We start from the raw sequence: 12,108 nt of genomic DNA, 5'->3' as shown, positions 1-12,108 counted from the left end.
GGCCGAAGACGGTACCTGGCTCCGCGGGGCTGGACGGCTCCGGGCTCCTCCTCCGGCGCCCTCGTCGCGCACTGCCTGCCGGGATTCGTAGTCCTTCCCGCTGTACCAGCTGCCCTTCCCAGAAAGCCTCCGGAAAGCTCGCCCGAGCCGGCGCGGAGGAGGTGGGGGCGCGAGGGCTTCTGGGAGTTGTAGTTCTAGCTATTCAAACAGCAAGGAATAACTGAGACCAAAAACGGAGTAATAAGCCTTATCAGATTGGTAAGTCTGTATCTGAGTCCTATGAGACTCTTCATTTTCGTTCAGTTCGACAGTTACCTCTGTAGCGCAAAACGACGAGCACCGAGGTGCACATGAACTACAACTCCCACAAAGCATTGCACGCAGGCCCTGGGGGGGGCGAGGGCGGCCTCGGCGCAGGCGCACTGGCGCGAGGTCGGCAGTGGGGCAGCATGGCGGCCCCGACGCTCACCGGGAAGCTGTACAACCTGCTGTTCCGCAGGACTTCCACTTTCGCCCTCACCATCGCCGTGGGCGCCCTGTTCTTCGAGCGCGCCTTCGATCAAGGCGCGGATGCGATCTACGAGCAAATCAACGAGGGGGTGAGGGCCTAGGCCATGCTGACCTTGGGCCCGCCGAAGGGGTGACGTGGGTCGGAGGTGGGATGGGCTCAGTCGGCCTTTACCGGGAGAGGGTAAACCCTGGGCGCCTTCTTTCTCGAGACCGCTGCCCCTGCTCAGCCTGATGTGATGCCTCAGTGGTTGAGTGAGGTCCCTAGATCCCACTCGGAAGGGTTAGAAGTATAAATAACGTGCCCTTTCACGTGCACACTGGTTGGTTTGCAGACCTAAGGGGGGAAGGACAGACTAGGGCCACACCGCCACCCAGTCAGTGGCCAGGCAGGGCTGGAACCCGGACCCCTGGCTCCGAAGGTCTGCAGGGTAGATTGGAGCAGGCGACAGCCGCGGGAAGGACATCGCCTTAGACAGCGTGGGTGACTTGGAAGTTACTTTCCGTTCCCAAGGCTTCGCACACAGGCGGCTTGGTGTTAACAGTGAAGAGCGTGGGCTACGAAGTCAAAGACCGTGGCTGGGAATTCTGGACCCTGTCACTTAATAACCGCAGCATTAGGTAGCACGTTACTTAACATCTCTGACTTCAGTTTAACCTGTGAAATAGAAATCATAATAGTAGCTAGCTTAAGGAATACCGATAAGATGCCTCGGCGTCTGGTAGATGGGACTGCTGAAAACCAGTATTTGTTAGATTCCTTTGGAGAATTTAAAAGCATAAAACAGGGACCTGTGCTAGCACTGGGCTAGGTTCTGTGCATAATTTTTATCTTCAGATTGTTGCAGGACTCAGGCCTGATGCAGATAGCCCTATTCCACCATTCATATGTGCATTTATTTATTCATTTATTTTTGTGTGCGGTACTGGAGCCCAGGGCATTCTGCCTCCAAGGTACACCCACACCCCCAGCCCTATTTTATTTTTTACTTTGAAAATGGTGTCTCAAGCCAGGCATGGTGGCACATGCTTGTAATTCCGGTACTTGGGAGGCTGAGACAGTATTACAGGTTTGTGGCCAGCCTCAGCTACTTAGAGAGGCCCTCCACAACTTCGTGACACCTTGTTTCAAAATAAAGAATAAAAAATGGGGCTGGGTGTGGTGGCACACACTTGTAATCCCAGCATTCGGGAGGCTGAGACCCGAAGATCATGGTTCACGGCCAGCCTTAGCTACTTAGCGAGGCCCTCTGCAACTCAGTGAGGCCCTGTTTCAAAATAAAGAAGAAAAAATAGGGCTGGGGGTGTAGCTCGGAGGTAGAATGCCCCTGGGTTCCATCCCCAGTACTACAAAACAACAACAACAAGTCTTCCTGGCCTTCCCTAGCTCCTCCCTTCCCTCCTTCCTATTTCCTTTCATCTCTTGTACTAGGGATTAAATCCAGGGGCATTCTACCTCTAAACTATACCCCCAGCCCTTTGGGGTTGTTTTTAGTCTTTATTTTTGAGGTCTCACTGAGCTGCTGAGGGCCTCACTAAGCTGAGGCTGCCCGCGAACCACGATCCTCCTGTCTCAGCCTCCCGAATGCTGGGATTAGAAGCGTGCGCCCCTACGGTTGGCTAGCCCCTTTTATTTATTTATTTATTTATTTATTTTTATTTATTTATTTTTTTGGTGGTACGGTACTGGGGTTCCTGGAAGGCCTTCTTCCTCCGGGCTACACTCCCAGACCTATTTTATATTTTTGAAACAGGGTCTCTTACGCCAGCACGGCTGACTTCGAACCTGCGTGATCCTCCTGTCTCCGCCTCCCAAGCGCGGTGATTACAAGCATGCGCCACCACGCCCGGCTTATTTATTATTTTGAAATCGGGTGTGGCTAGGTTGCTGAGGCTGTCCTTAAACCTGTGAGCCTCTTGTCTCGGCCTCCCGAGTCCTGGGATGGCAGGCGTGCGCTCCACCTGCCCAGGCTGTGTGCTTTGAGGCCTCTCCTCAGTCTCTACCCCAATCTGCTGTAAAAGTGGGCCCCCTCCCCCCCGTGTGCCGCACTTGGTGGCCGAGAGCATCAGTGTTTTCTGGGTGTTTAGATGTGAGCGTCAAGCCAGCGCGGCCTCCCTCTCCCCACCTCAGCTGCACGGTTTTGATCAGACGCGGCGCTGGTTCCTCTCGAGCTCGCTTTAGCCGGGCAGTGGGAGTAGGTATAAAAGAGGAGGGAAGTTAAAGTTTCATGATTCTTGTCTTTTAAATACAGAAGCTGTGGAAACATATCAAGCACAAGTATGAGAACAAGGAGTAGCCGCGCACCCCTGCGGGGCCAGGACCAGGTCCACCTGCCCGCCGTCTGCCCGGCGCCGGGGCTGCAGCCTGAAGATGGCACACGAGTCCCTCTTCATGGACCGCCTGCGCCGGTGGCGAGAAGTCCATCCTGACAGACAGACTCTTACGCTGCGCGGGGCGCGTGTAGTCATCAGCAAATAAATGCCGCTCGCCCTTGACACCTGCTCCTGCATGCAGTGCTTTGTCACAGCTGCTCTTGGCTTGTGAATTACTTGAGGTCATGGCAGGACCCTCTTGAAGGGCAGACGATGCCCCTTGTAGTTTTCCATTAACTTCCAAAGATCTGGTTTTCAAAATACAAACCCCAGTGGAGATCTATCTATCCTTACATCTCCTTCCTTCCTTCTTTCCTGTCTCTCATTCTAGAGGTTGAATCTAGAGGCCTTCTACCTCCCAGCTACACCCCCGGTCCTTTTTATTTTTTTATATGAAAACAGAGTCTCACTAAATTACTGAGGGACCTTGTTAAGATGTTCAGGCTGGCCTCAAGCCTGTGATCCTCCTGTCTCAGCATCCCAGGTCCTGGGATTACATGTGTCATCCCACCACACCCAGTTTAATTTCATTTTAAATCACATACAGGTAGCCAGGCATGGTGGCGCAACTTACAATCCCAGTACTTGGGACACTGAGATAGGAGCATCACAGATTTAAGGTCAACCTCGGCGATTTACTTAGACCTATTCCAGAATCTTGAAAAGCCAGGTGTGTTGGCACAGGCTTGTAATTCCAGTATTTGGGAGGCTGAGACGGGACGGTTGTAGGTTTAAAGCCAGCCCCAGTAACGGGCTCTCTGCAACTCAGTGAGACCCTGTTTCAAAATAAAAAATAGAACGGCTAGGTATAGCTCAGAGGCGGAATGCCAATGAGTTCAATCCCTAGTATCACACACACACAAAAAAGGGCTGTGGGTGTAGCTCAGAGGTAGATCACCCAGAGTTCAATCCCAAGAACCAGGCCTCAGCTGGGGAGAGGGGGTTGGGGTCTTGGTCTCACCTGCCATTTATTTATTCTTTATTTTTTGTGGAACTGGGGGGTGAACCAGGGACATTCTACCTCTGAGCTATACCCCCAACCCAATTTTTTTTTTTTTTTTTTTTAATTTGGTACTGGGGAGTAAACCCAGGAGCATTCTGCCTCAGAGCTATGCCCCCAGCCTCTTTTATTTTTATTTTGAGCTCTCATCAAATAGGGTAATTGGTACTGGAGATTGAACTCAGGGCATTCTACCTCCAAGCTACACCCCTAACTTGTATTTTTGTTTTGAATGAGAGGCTCACTACTTGCTGAGGCTGGCCTCGAACCTGTGATCCTCCTGCCTCAGCCACCCAAGCACTGGGAGAGTCTTTAGACATTCCAGAATGGTTTCAGTATCCTGTAGAGAATAATTCTGGAGGTAGAAGATTACTATTTATACTAGTACATTTTGAGAAAGATGTAAGGCAACGCTGGTAAACAATAAAGCCGGTGGATGCTTGTAATTATAGTACTCGAGAGGCAGAGATAGAAGGCTCCCAGGTTTGAGGCCAGCCTCGGCAACTTAGCAAGACCTGCAGCAATTTCGCAAACCATTTTAAAATAAAAACTAAAATGAGCTGAGGTAAATTGCACTTGAGTTTAATCTGCAGTACAAAAAAAAAAAAAAATTAGCGGTGAACATTCTGGAGTTCGTAGGAGGGTGAGGACTGTGAGAGCATCTGTACAGCTGCTGCTAGGTGAGGTGGCCCAGTGTTAGTCATTGGCATTTCTAGGCTAGCAGAGGGTGTGTGTGTGTGCGCGCTTTCAATATAAGCCGAACACAAAAAGACATACCCTGCTTAACTATCATCCTAGATTGAACAGTATCCGGGTCTGGGGATGGAACCCAGAGGCATTTGACCTCCGAGCTACACCTCCAGCCCTATTTTTTATTCTTTATTTTGAAACAGGGCCTCACTGAGTAGCTGAGGCTGTCCGTGAACCTTCATCCTCCTGTCTCAGCCTCCGCAATGCTGGGATTACGAGCGCCACCACGCCCGGCTTATGTTTCTTTGGAAACAGGGTCTCTCTGGATTGATGAGAGTCTCACTACTTGCGGAGACTGTACTTGAACTTGCGATCCTCCTGTCTCAGTCTCCCAAGTACTGGAATTACACGTATGTGCCACCACATCCAACTTTATTTTTTATTTTGAAACAAAGTCTTGCTAAATCGCTAGGGTCCCGCTGTTTTGCTGAAGTTGGTATCAAACCTGTGATCTTGTCTCAGCCTCCCAAGTCCTAGGATTAAAGGTGTGCACCACGGCACCTGGCTTACTATGCCTATCTTTTTTTGTTGTTTTTTGGTGCTGGGGAATTAACCTAGGAGCCATCTACTTTCAAACTGCATCACCAACCCTATCTTAGTTTTTATTTTGAAACAGGGTATTGCTAGGTTGCCGAGAGTCTCGCTAAGTTGCTGAGGTTGATACTGAACCTGCCATCCTCCTGTCTCAGCCTCCCAAGTAATGGGATTTTAGTGCTCAGTCACCACTACGCCTGGCCAAAGTGCATATCTTGAACCCCAAAATTCTTCTACTGGGGCACGGTGGTGCACATTTGCAATCCCAGCACATGGGAGGCAGAGAGGAAGATCACAGGTTCCAGGCCAGCCTCATCAATTTAGACCCTTTGCTATATAAGGAGATCCTGTTTCAATTTTTTTTTTTTTTTGTAGTAGACTTCCCCCCCCACTCTCACTCCAGGGCCACACAGCACACTGCTTTACAGTAAACGGGTATTTTTTTTATCTTTATTTTTATTTTTTGTGGCAATTATTTATTATTATTTTTTGTAATCATACATCACTTTGGAATACAAAACTTGAGAGGATATACAAGCACATATCATCCAATAAGCCCTCATCCAATCCCCATCCCAATCCCTCCCCCTCCCTCGATCCCATGCTTAATTGGTGATTATCTTTGATATAATTGTTTACATACCTCATGAGTTTTAAAGAGATTCCATCCTCCCCCATCCCCTCCCCTCTGATTGGTAACCTTAATTGCTTCTCAATAGGGCCTTTTCTACTACTCAACCTCCTCCAGTTACCCCTTTCCTCCTAGTTCTTGCTAATTAGGGGAAGCATCTGGACTTTATGTTCTGTGTTATTTTTCTGTGCATGCCGCATTGCAAGTTCCGATCCCACTCTTGACGGTCCCAGTAGTGACCTGGCCACCTGGAGGACTCTGATCCCGACTTCACTGGCTCCAGCACTGGCCTTGCCTCATGGGAGGCCCCGATTCTGGCCTCACTGGCCCCCGCACCGAACAAACCCCTCGGCTGGCTCCTCTCCCAGCCTCAGAGGCCCCAGCACCAGCCTAGCCTCACGACAGGCTCCGATCCTGGCCTTGCTGATCCTGGCACTGGCCTAACCCCTCGGCAGGCTCCTATCCTGGTCTCGCAAGTCCCAGCTCCGTCCTTGCCTCACAGCAGTTTCCAATCCCGACCTCGCTGGCCCCGGCACTGGCCTTACCCCTCGGCAAAGTCTGATCCCGGCCTCGTAGGTCCCAGTACCGATCTTGCCTCACGGCAGACTCCGATCCTGACCTCGCTGGCCCCGGTACCAGCCTAACCCCTAGGCTGGAGCCAATCCCTGCCTCGGAGGCCTCAGTAGCGGCCTTGCCTCACAGCAGGCTCCGATCCTGGCTTCGCTGGCTCTGGCACTGGCCTAACGCATCAGCTGGCTCCGATCCCGACGTCGGAGGCCCCAACACCAGCCTTGCCTCACAGCTGGCTTCAATTCTGGTCTTGCTGGCCCTGGCACCGGCCCAAACCCTCGGCAGGCTCCGGTCCCGGCCTTGGAGTCCCCAGCACTGGCCTTGCCTCACAGCAGCCTCCAATCCCAGCCTCGCTGGCCTCAGCACCGGTCTCACCCCTCGGCAGAGTCCAATCCGAGCACCCTCTTCACCAAGCGGGTTGTCCCACGTTCCCGAGGTGCGTGGTGGTAGTATTCCGCCTCTGAGGTAATTTCTTCAAAAGTTCCAGGTGTATTACGTCAGATCTCTGCCTCCCCTGAGTACTTGCCGCTGCCAATGCCGCTGCCTCCACCATTTCAAATCTTTCCCAAGCTCTTCTCCCATACCACATACTGTCCAGTGTTCCTAAGCATGCGCAACAGTAGCATCGAGCTTTGGGGTAATTTCCTCAGAGGATCAGGGTGGGTTGGATCAGATGTCTGCCTCTCCCAAAGACAAGTCTCCACCGCCATCGCGGCCACTGCTGCTGCAGCCGCCTTCCTCCTAGGTCTCTGCTAGACTCTCTCCTTACAGGTGATGTCCAGGATTCTTAAAGATGTAGAGAAGCAGCAGTCCTCCTTCGCGGGGAAGTTTTCCAAAAGCTCCAGTTCAGATGGATATGTTTTGTCTGCATCTCCAACATTCTAGCTGCCGCCGCGGCCATCTTAACCCCTCTTGAATATTTTTCTTTTTTTGTCCCCCCCCCTTTTTTTTTTTTTAAATAAGAGAAGAGAGTATGTGTGGTTTGGGGAGGATGTGGGATCAGGCACTTGGTAGCGATGAAATTTTTTTTCTTTCTGGGTGGGAGGGGATCTCCTAAGGGTTCCCCGCCTGCGCCCACCCACCCGCTCGAGGTCGGGCAATGCGGCCCTGACCTCCTGGGCCTTCCAGGTTTGGGGGAGACGCCTAAGGGAGCCCCGAAAAAAGAGGAGGTTTGGGTCTACCTCAGATGTAGAATGTCTCTGGTTTTAATCTCCATCACACACACAAAAAATCTGCTTCTGGCAAATGCCCACCACACACAAAAATGTGCATGTGCACAAGAGATGTCCATCACAGTGTAAGCGTGAGAAAATGCACCATTATGCCAAATGCACAGCCATTTAAGTTCAGGTTTTAGTACTTGGGAGGCTGAGACGGGAGGATCACAGGTTTAAGGCCAGCCTCAGTGACTGAGCAAGGCCCTCTGCAACTTAGTAAGACCCTGCTTCAAAAATAAATAAATAAATAAATAAATAAATAAATAAAAAATAAGGGCTGGGCATGGTGGTGCACGCTTGTAATCCCAGCATTTGGAAGGCTTGAAACAGGAGGATAACAGGTTAAATAAAGAATAAAAAATAGGGCTGGTGGTTATCCTGGAGGTAGAATGCCTCTGGGTTCCATCCCCATTACCACAAAAAATAAAATAAAGTAAAAAATAAAAAATAATAGCTGGGCAAGCCAGGCATGGTGGCACACGCTTGTAATCCCAGCATTCGGGGGACTGAGACTGGAGGATCGCGGTTTTTGGACAGCTTCAGCTACTTAGTGAGGCCCTCTGCAACTTAGTCAGACCCTGTTTCAAAATAAAGAATAAAAAATAGGGCAGGGGGTGTAGTTCGGAGGTCAAATGCCCCTGGGTTCCATCCCCAAACCTGTAAATAAATAAATAAATAAATAAATAAATAAATAAATAAATAAAATAGCTGGGCATGGTGGCACATGCTTGTAATCACAATATTTGGGAGGCCGAGACAGGAGGATCACACAATTCAAGGACAGCCTCAGCTACTTAGTGAGGCCCTCTGCAACTCAGTGAGACCCTGTTTCAAAATAAAGAGTAAAAACAGGGCTGGGGGTGTGGCTCAGAGGTAGAACGCCCCTGGGTTCCATCCCCAGACCCACAAGATGATGACGATGATGAGGATATAGGAGGGCTGGGCTGTAGAATGCCTTTGGATTCACTCCCTAGCACCACAGAAATTAATTAAATAAATAAAATAAAGTAAGACTGGGGGTATAATTCAGAGGTAGAATGCCCCTGCATTCAAGCCCCAGTACCACAATAAATACATAAAGCAAATTAGTAAGAAAAACACAACCAAAGAGCCAGGCATGGTGGCACATGTCTGTACTTGGGAGGCTGAGACAGGAGGACCGCACGGGGTCGAAGCCAGCCTCAGCTACTTAGTGAGGCTCTCAGCAACTTAGTGAAACCCTGTTTCCAAATAAAATAGAAAATAGGTCTGGGAGTATAGCCTGGAGGTAGAAAGTCCCTGGGTTCCACCCCAGTACCACCAAAAAAAATGAAAGAAAATGTAAAGACATTTAAAAATCACTCGTCCTAGCGGGGCGTGGTGGCGCACACTTGTATTCCCCACGTTGGGAGGCTGAGACAGGAGGTTCGCAGGGGTTCGAAGCCAGCCTCAGCTACTTAGTGAGGCTCTCAGCAACTTAGTGAGACCCTGTTTCCAAATAAAGTATAAAATAGGTCTGGGAGTGTAGCCCAGGGGTAGAAAGTCCCTGGATTCCATCTCCAGTACCACAGAATAAAATAAAATAAAAATAACATGAGAAGATGCCCAGTTTCTTCTTCTTTCTCTCCTCCTCCTCCTCCTCCTCCTCCTCCTTCTCTCTCTCTCTCTCTTTCTCTCTCTCTCTCTCTCTCTCTCTCTCTCTCTCTCTCTCTCACACACACACACACACACACACACACACACACACACACACACACAGAATGAAATGCCAGTGTTTTGCCAGTGTGGCAGTGCACACCTGTATTCCCAGCTCCTCGGGAGGCAGAGGCAGGAGGATTGCAAGTTCCAGGCCAGCCTGGGCAATTTAGTCAAACCCTGTCTCAAAAGAAAACATAAACCGGGCGTGGTGACTCACGCTTGTAATCCCCGCGCTTGGGAGGCGGAGACAGGAGGATCGCGCAGGTTCGAAGCCAGCCTTACTGGCTTAAGAGACCCTGTTTCTAAATAAAAATATAAAATTGGTCTGGGAGTGTAGCCCAAAGTAGAAGGGCTTCCAGGAACCCCAGTACCACCATCAAAAAAAAAAAAAGAAAAAAAAGAAAAAAGAGAAAAAAAAAACCCGCAAGGGTTCTGGATGGAGCCCGGGGCGGAGCGAGCGCTTGCTGCGCATGTGTGAGGTCCTGGGTTTAGCGCTGAAAGCAAAAAATACCATGCTCTGTGCATGCGATCAACCAAGATGAAAAAGAGGGGACGCCAGGCTGTATTTTATTTGGAAACAGGGTCTCACTAAATTGTTGAGAGCCTCACTAAGTAGCTGAGACTGGCTTTGAACCTGCAGAGTCCTGCCTCAGCCTCCCAATTACAAGCCTGCGCCACCACGCCTGCCTCCCAGACCTTTTTTTAATTCTTTATTTTGAAACAGAGTCTCACTAAGTTGCCGAGGGCCTCACTACGTAGCTGAGGCTGGCCCCAAACTTGCCATCCTCCTGTCTCAGCCTCCCAAGTACTGGGATTACAAACTTGTGCCACCATGCCCGGGTTTATTTATTTATTCATTTATTTATTTATTTTGTCTTGCAACAAGCCAATATTAACCTTCTCACCAAAAGAGTTTAGCCCTTATCAGTTAAATAACCCCTTGGCATTGCACGATGGCCTGTTGTTTCTGGAGGGCTCACCTCGGAGGGGTGTCGAGAGAAGTGTAGACTGTACAGTAAATCTCTACCCAGCTGCCTGCTTAGGTGTCCCAGCCAGTGGTCACCTGGGAAGCTTCTGGAACTCTTGGCTACCTGCCAAGGCTTGACCCTCTTCAGCTGGCTGCTCAGAGCAAGCGAGCCGCCCACGTGTGGGCACACTGGGTTTGTACACGAGCTCACCTTGAGATTGTCCTGGGAGGGGAGGGTGCTTGCGATCCGTGGCCTGGGCTGGGCGAGTGTGTGGAAGCCTTGTCAGTGCCCAGCACAACCCCAGTGGAAGGGAAGGAAGGGCCAGGCGTGGAGGTGCGTGTCTGTAATCTCAGTACTTGGGGGGCTGAGACAGGAGGATCTCAGGCTCAGGATTGACTCAGCAACACAGTAAGACTCTTAGCAACTTAGTGAGATTCTCTCTCAAAACAAAATATTAAAAAAAGGGCTGGTGTTGTAGCTCAGAGATAGAATGCCTCTGAGTTCAATCCTCAGGACAAAAAAAAAAAAAAAAAGGCAGAGGGAGAAGTCATGTAGATGAAATTTTTTTTGGGGGGGGTCTGGAGATGGAACCCAGGGGCATTCGACCTCCGAGCAACACCCCCTGCCCTACTTTTTATTCTTTATTTGAAACTGGGTCTCATTGAGCTGCGGAGGGCCTAAGTAGCTGAGGCTGTCCACAAACCGTAATTCCCCAGTCTCAGCCTCCCGAATGCTGGGATGACAAGCGTGCGCCACCACGCCCAGCTAGTGTAGATGGAATCTTGACAGAGGTCTCTGCAGAACTTGGGAATTCCCTAAATAGGAGGAACTTTCACAGTGGAGGGCCCTTTAAAACCCCAGTGGGAAGCCAGGTGTGCTGGCATATGCTTGTAATCCCAGCATTCGGGAGGCTGAGACTGGAGGATTGTGGTTTGTGGACAGCCTCAGCTACTTAGTGAGGCCCCTTGCAACTCAGTGAGACCCTATTTCCAAATAAAGAATAAAAAATAGGGCTGGGGGTGTAGCTCGGAGGTAGAATGCCCCTGGGTTCCATTCCCAGTACCACAAAAATAAATAAATAAATAAATAAATAAATAAATACACAAATATATGCATGCATGCATGCATACATACATACATACATACATACATACATACACATAAAACACCAATGGAAGCTTGGCATGATGGAGTATACTTGTAATCCCATTATTTGGGAGGTTAAAATAAACCCAGGATAGTACTTGTAATTCCAGTACTTGGGAGGCTGAGACAGGAGGATCTGGGTTCACAGACAGCCTCAGCTACTTAGTGAGGCCCTCTGCAACTCAGTGAGACCCCGTTTCAAAATAAAGAATAAAAAAATAGGGCTGGGGTATAGTTCAGAGGTAGAATGCCCCTGGGTTTAATACCCAGAACTGCAAAAAAAAAAAAAAAAGGATATGTTTTGATCTACTAAACTAAAAAATTTATTATTTGTTTTTATATTGGGGATTGAACCTGGGAGCATTCTACCTTGAAACTATACCCCAAGTCCTTTTTTTTTTTCCCTTGTCTGTGTTACTGTATTACTGGGGATTGAACCCAGGGACCTTGTACCTTCAAGCTTTACCTCCAGCTTTATCTTTTATTCTTTATTTTTAAACAGAGTCTCACTAAGTTGTGGAGGGCCTCACTAAGTGGCCGAGGCTGGCCGCAAACTCAGACCCTCCTTTCTCAGTGTCCCAAGGACTGGGATTACAAGCGTGCGCCACCACGCCTGGCTATATTTTTATTTTTAAAAAGGGTCTAGCTAAGTTGATGAGAGTCTCCCTACTTACTGAAGCTGTCCTCGAACCTGTGAGCCTTCTGTCTCAGCCTCCCAAGGACTGGGATTACAGG

General features: G+C 49.6%; 1 protein-coding gene across 1 annotated transcript; it reads left to right on the top strand.

Moving 5' to 3' along the window:
• Positions 1-442: 442 nt before the first annotated feature.
• Positions 443-2,894, top strand: UQCR10 (ubiquinol-cytochrome c reductase, complex III subunit X). Its single transcript, XM_080717377.1, has 2 exons — positions 443-599; positions 2,760-2,894. Exons 1-2 carry the CDS (start codon positions 450-452, stop codon positions 2,802-2,804), a joined length of 195 nt encoding a protein of 64 aa, XP_080573503.1. The 5' UTR covers positions 443-449; the 3' UTR covers positions 2,805-2,894.
• Positions 2,895-12,108: the final 9,214 nt, after the last annotated feature.

This window comes from Muscardinus avellanarius (assembly GCF_963383645.1).
Source record: "Muscardinus avellanarius genome assembly, chromosome: 21".
In the NCBI taxonomy this organism is placed as follows: Eukaryota; Metazoa; Chordata; class Mammalia; order Rodentia; family Gliridae; genus Muscardinus; species Muscardinus avellanarius.
The sequence above is the reverse complement of the archived record's forward strand: the minus strand, read 5'-3'. Positions and strand labels throughout refer to the sequence as shown.

What these genes read in the sequence shown, in the direction of transcription:
- UQCR10 (XM_080717377.1), top strand. Translation starts at nt 450, where the DNA reads ATGGCGGCCCCGACGCTCACCGGGAAGCTGTACAACCTGCTGTTCCGC. An exon ending in ACGAGCAAATCAACGAGGGG is followed by an intron (nt 600 to 2,759) that starts GTGAGGGCCTAG and finishes TTTTAAATACAG; the next exon opens with AAGCTGTGGAAACATATCAA.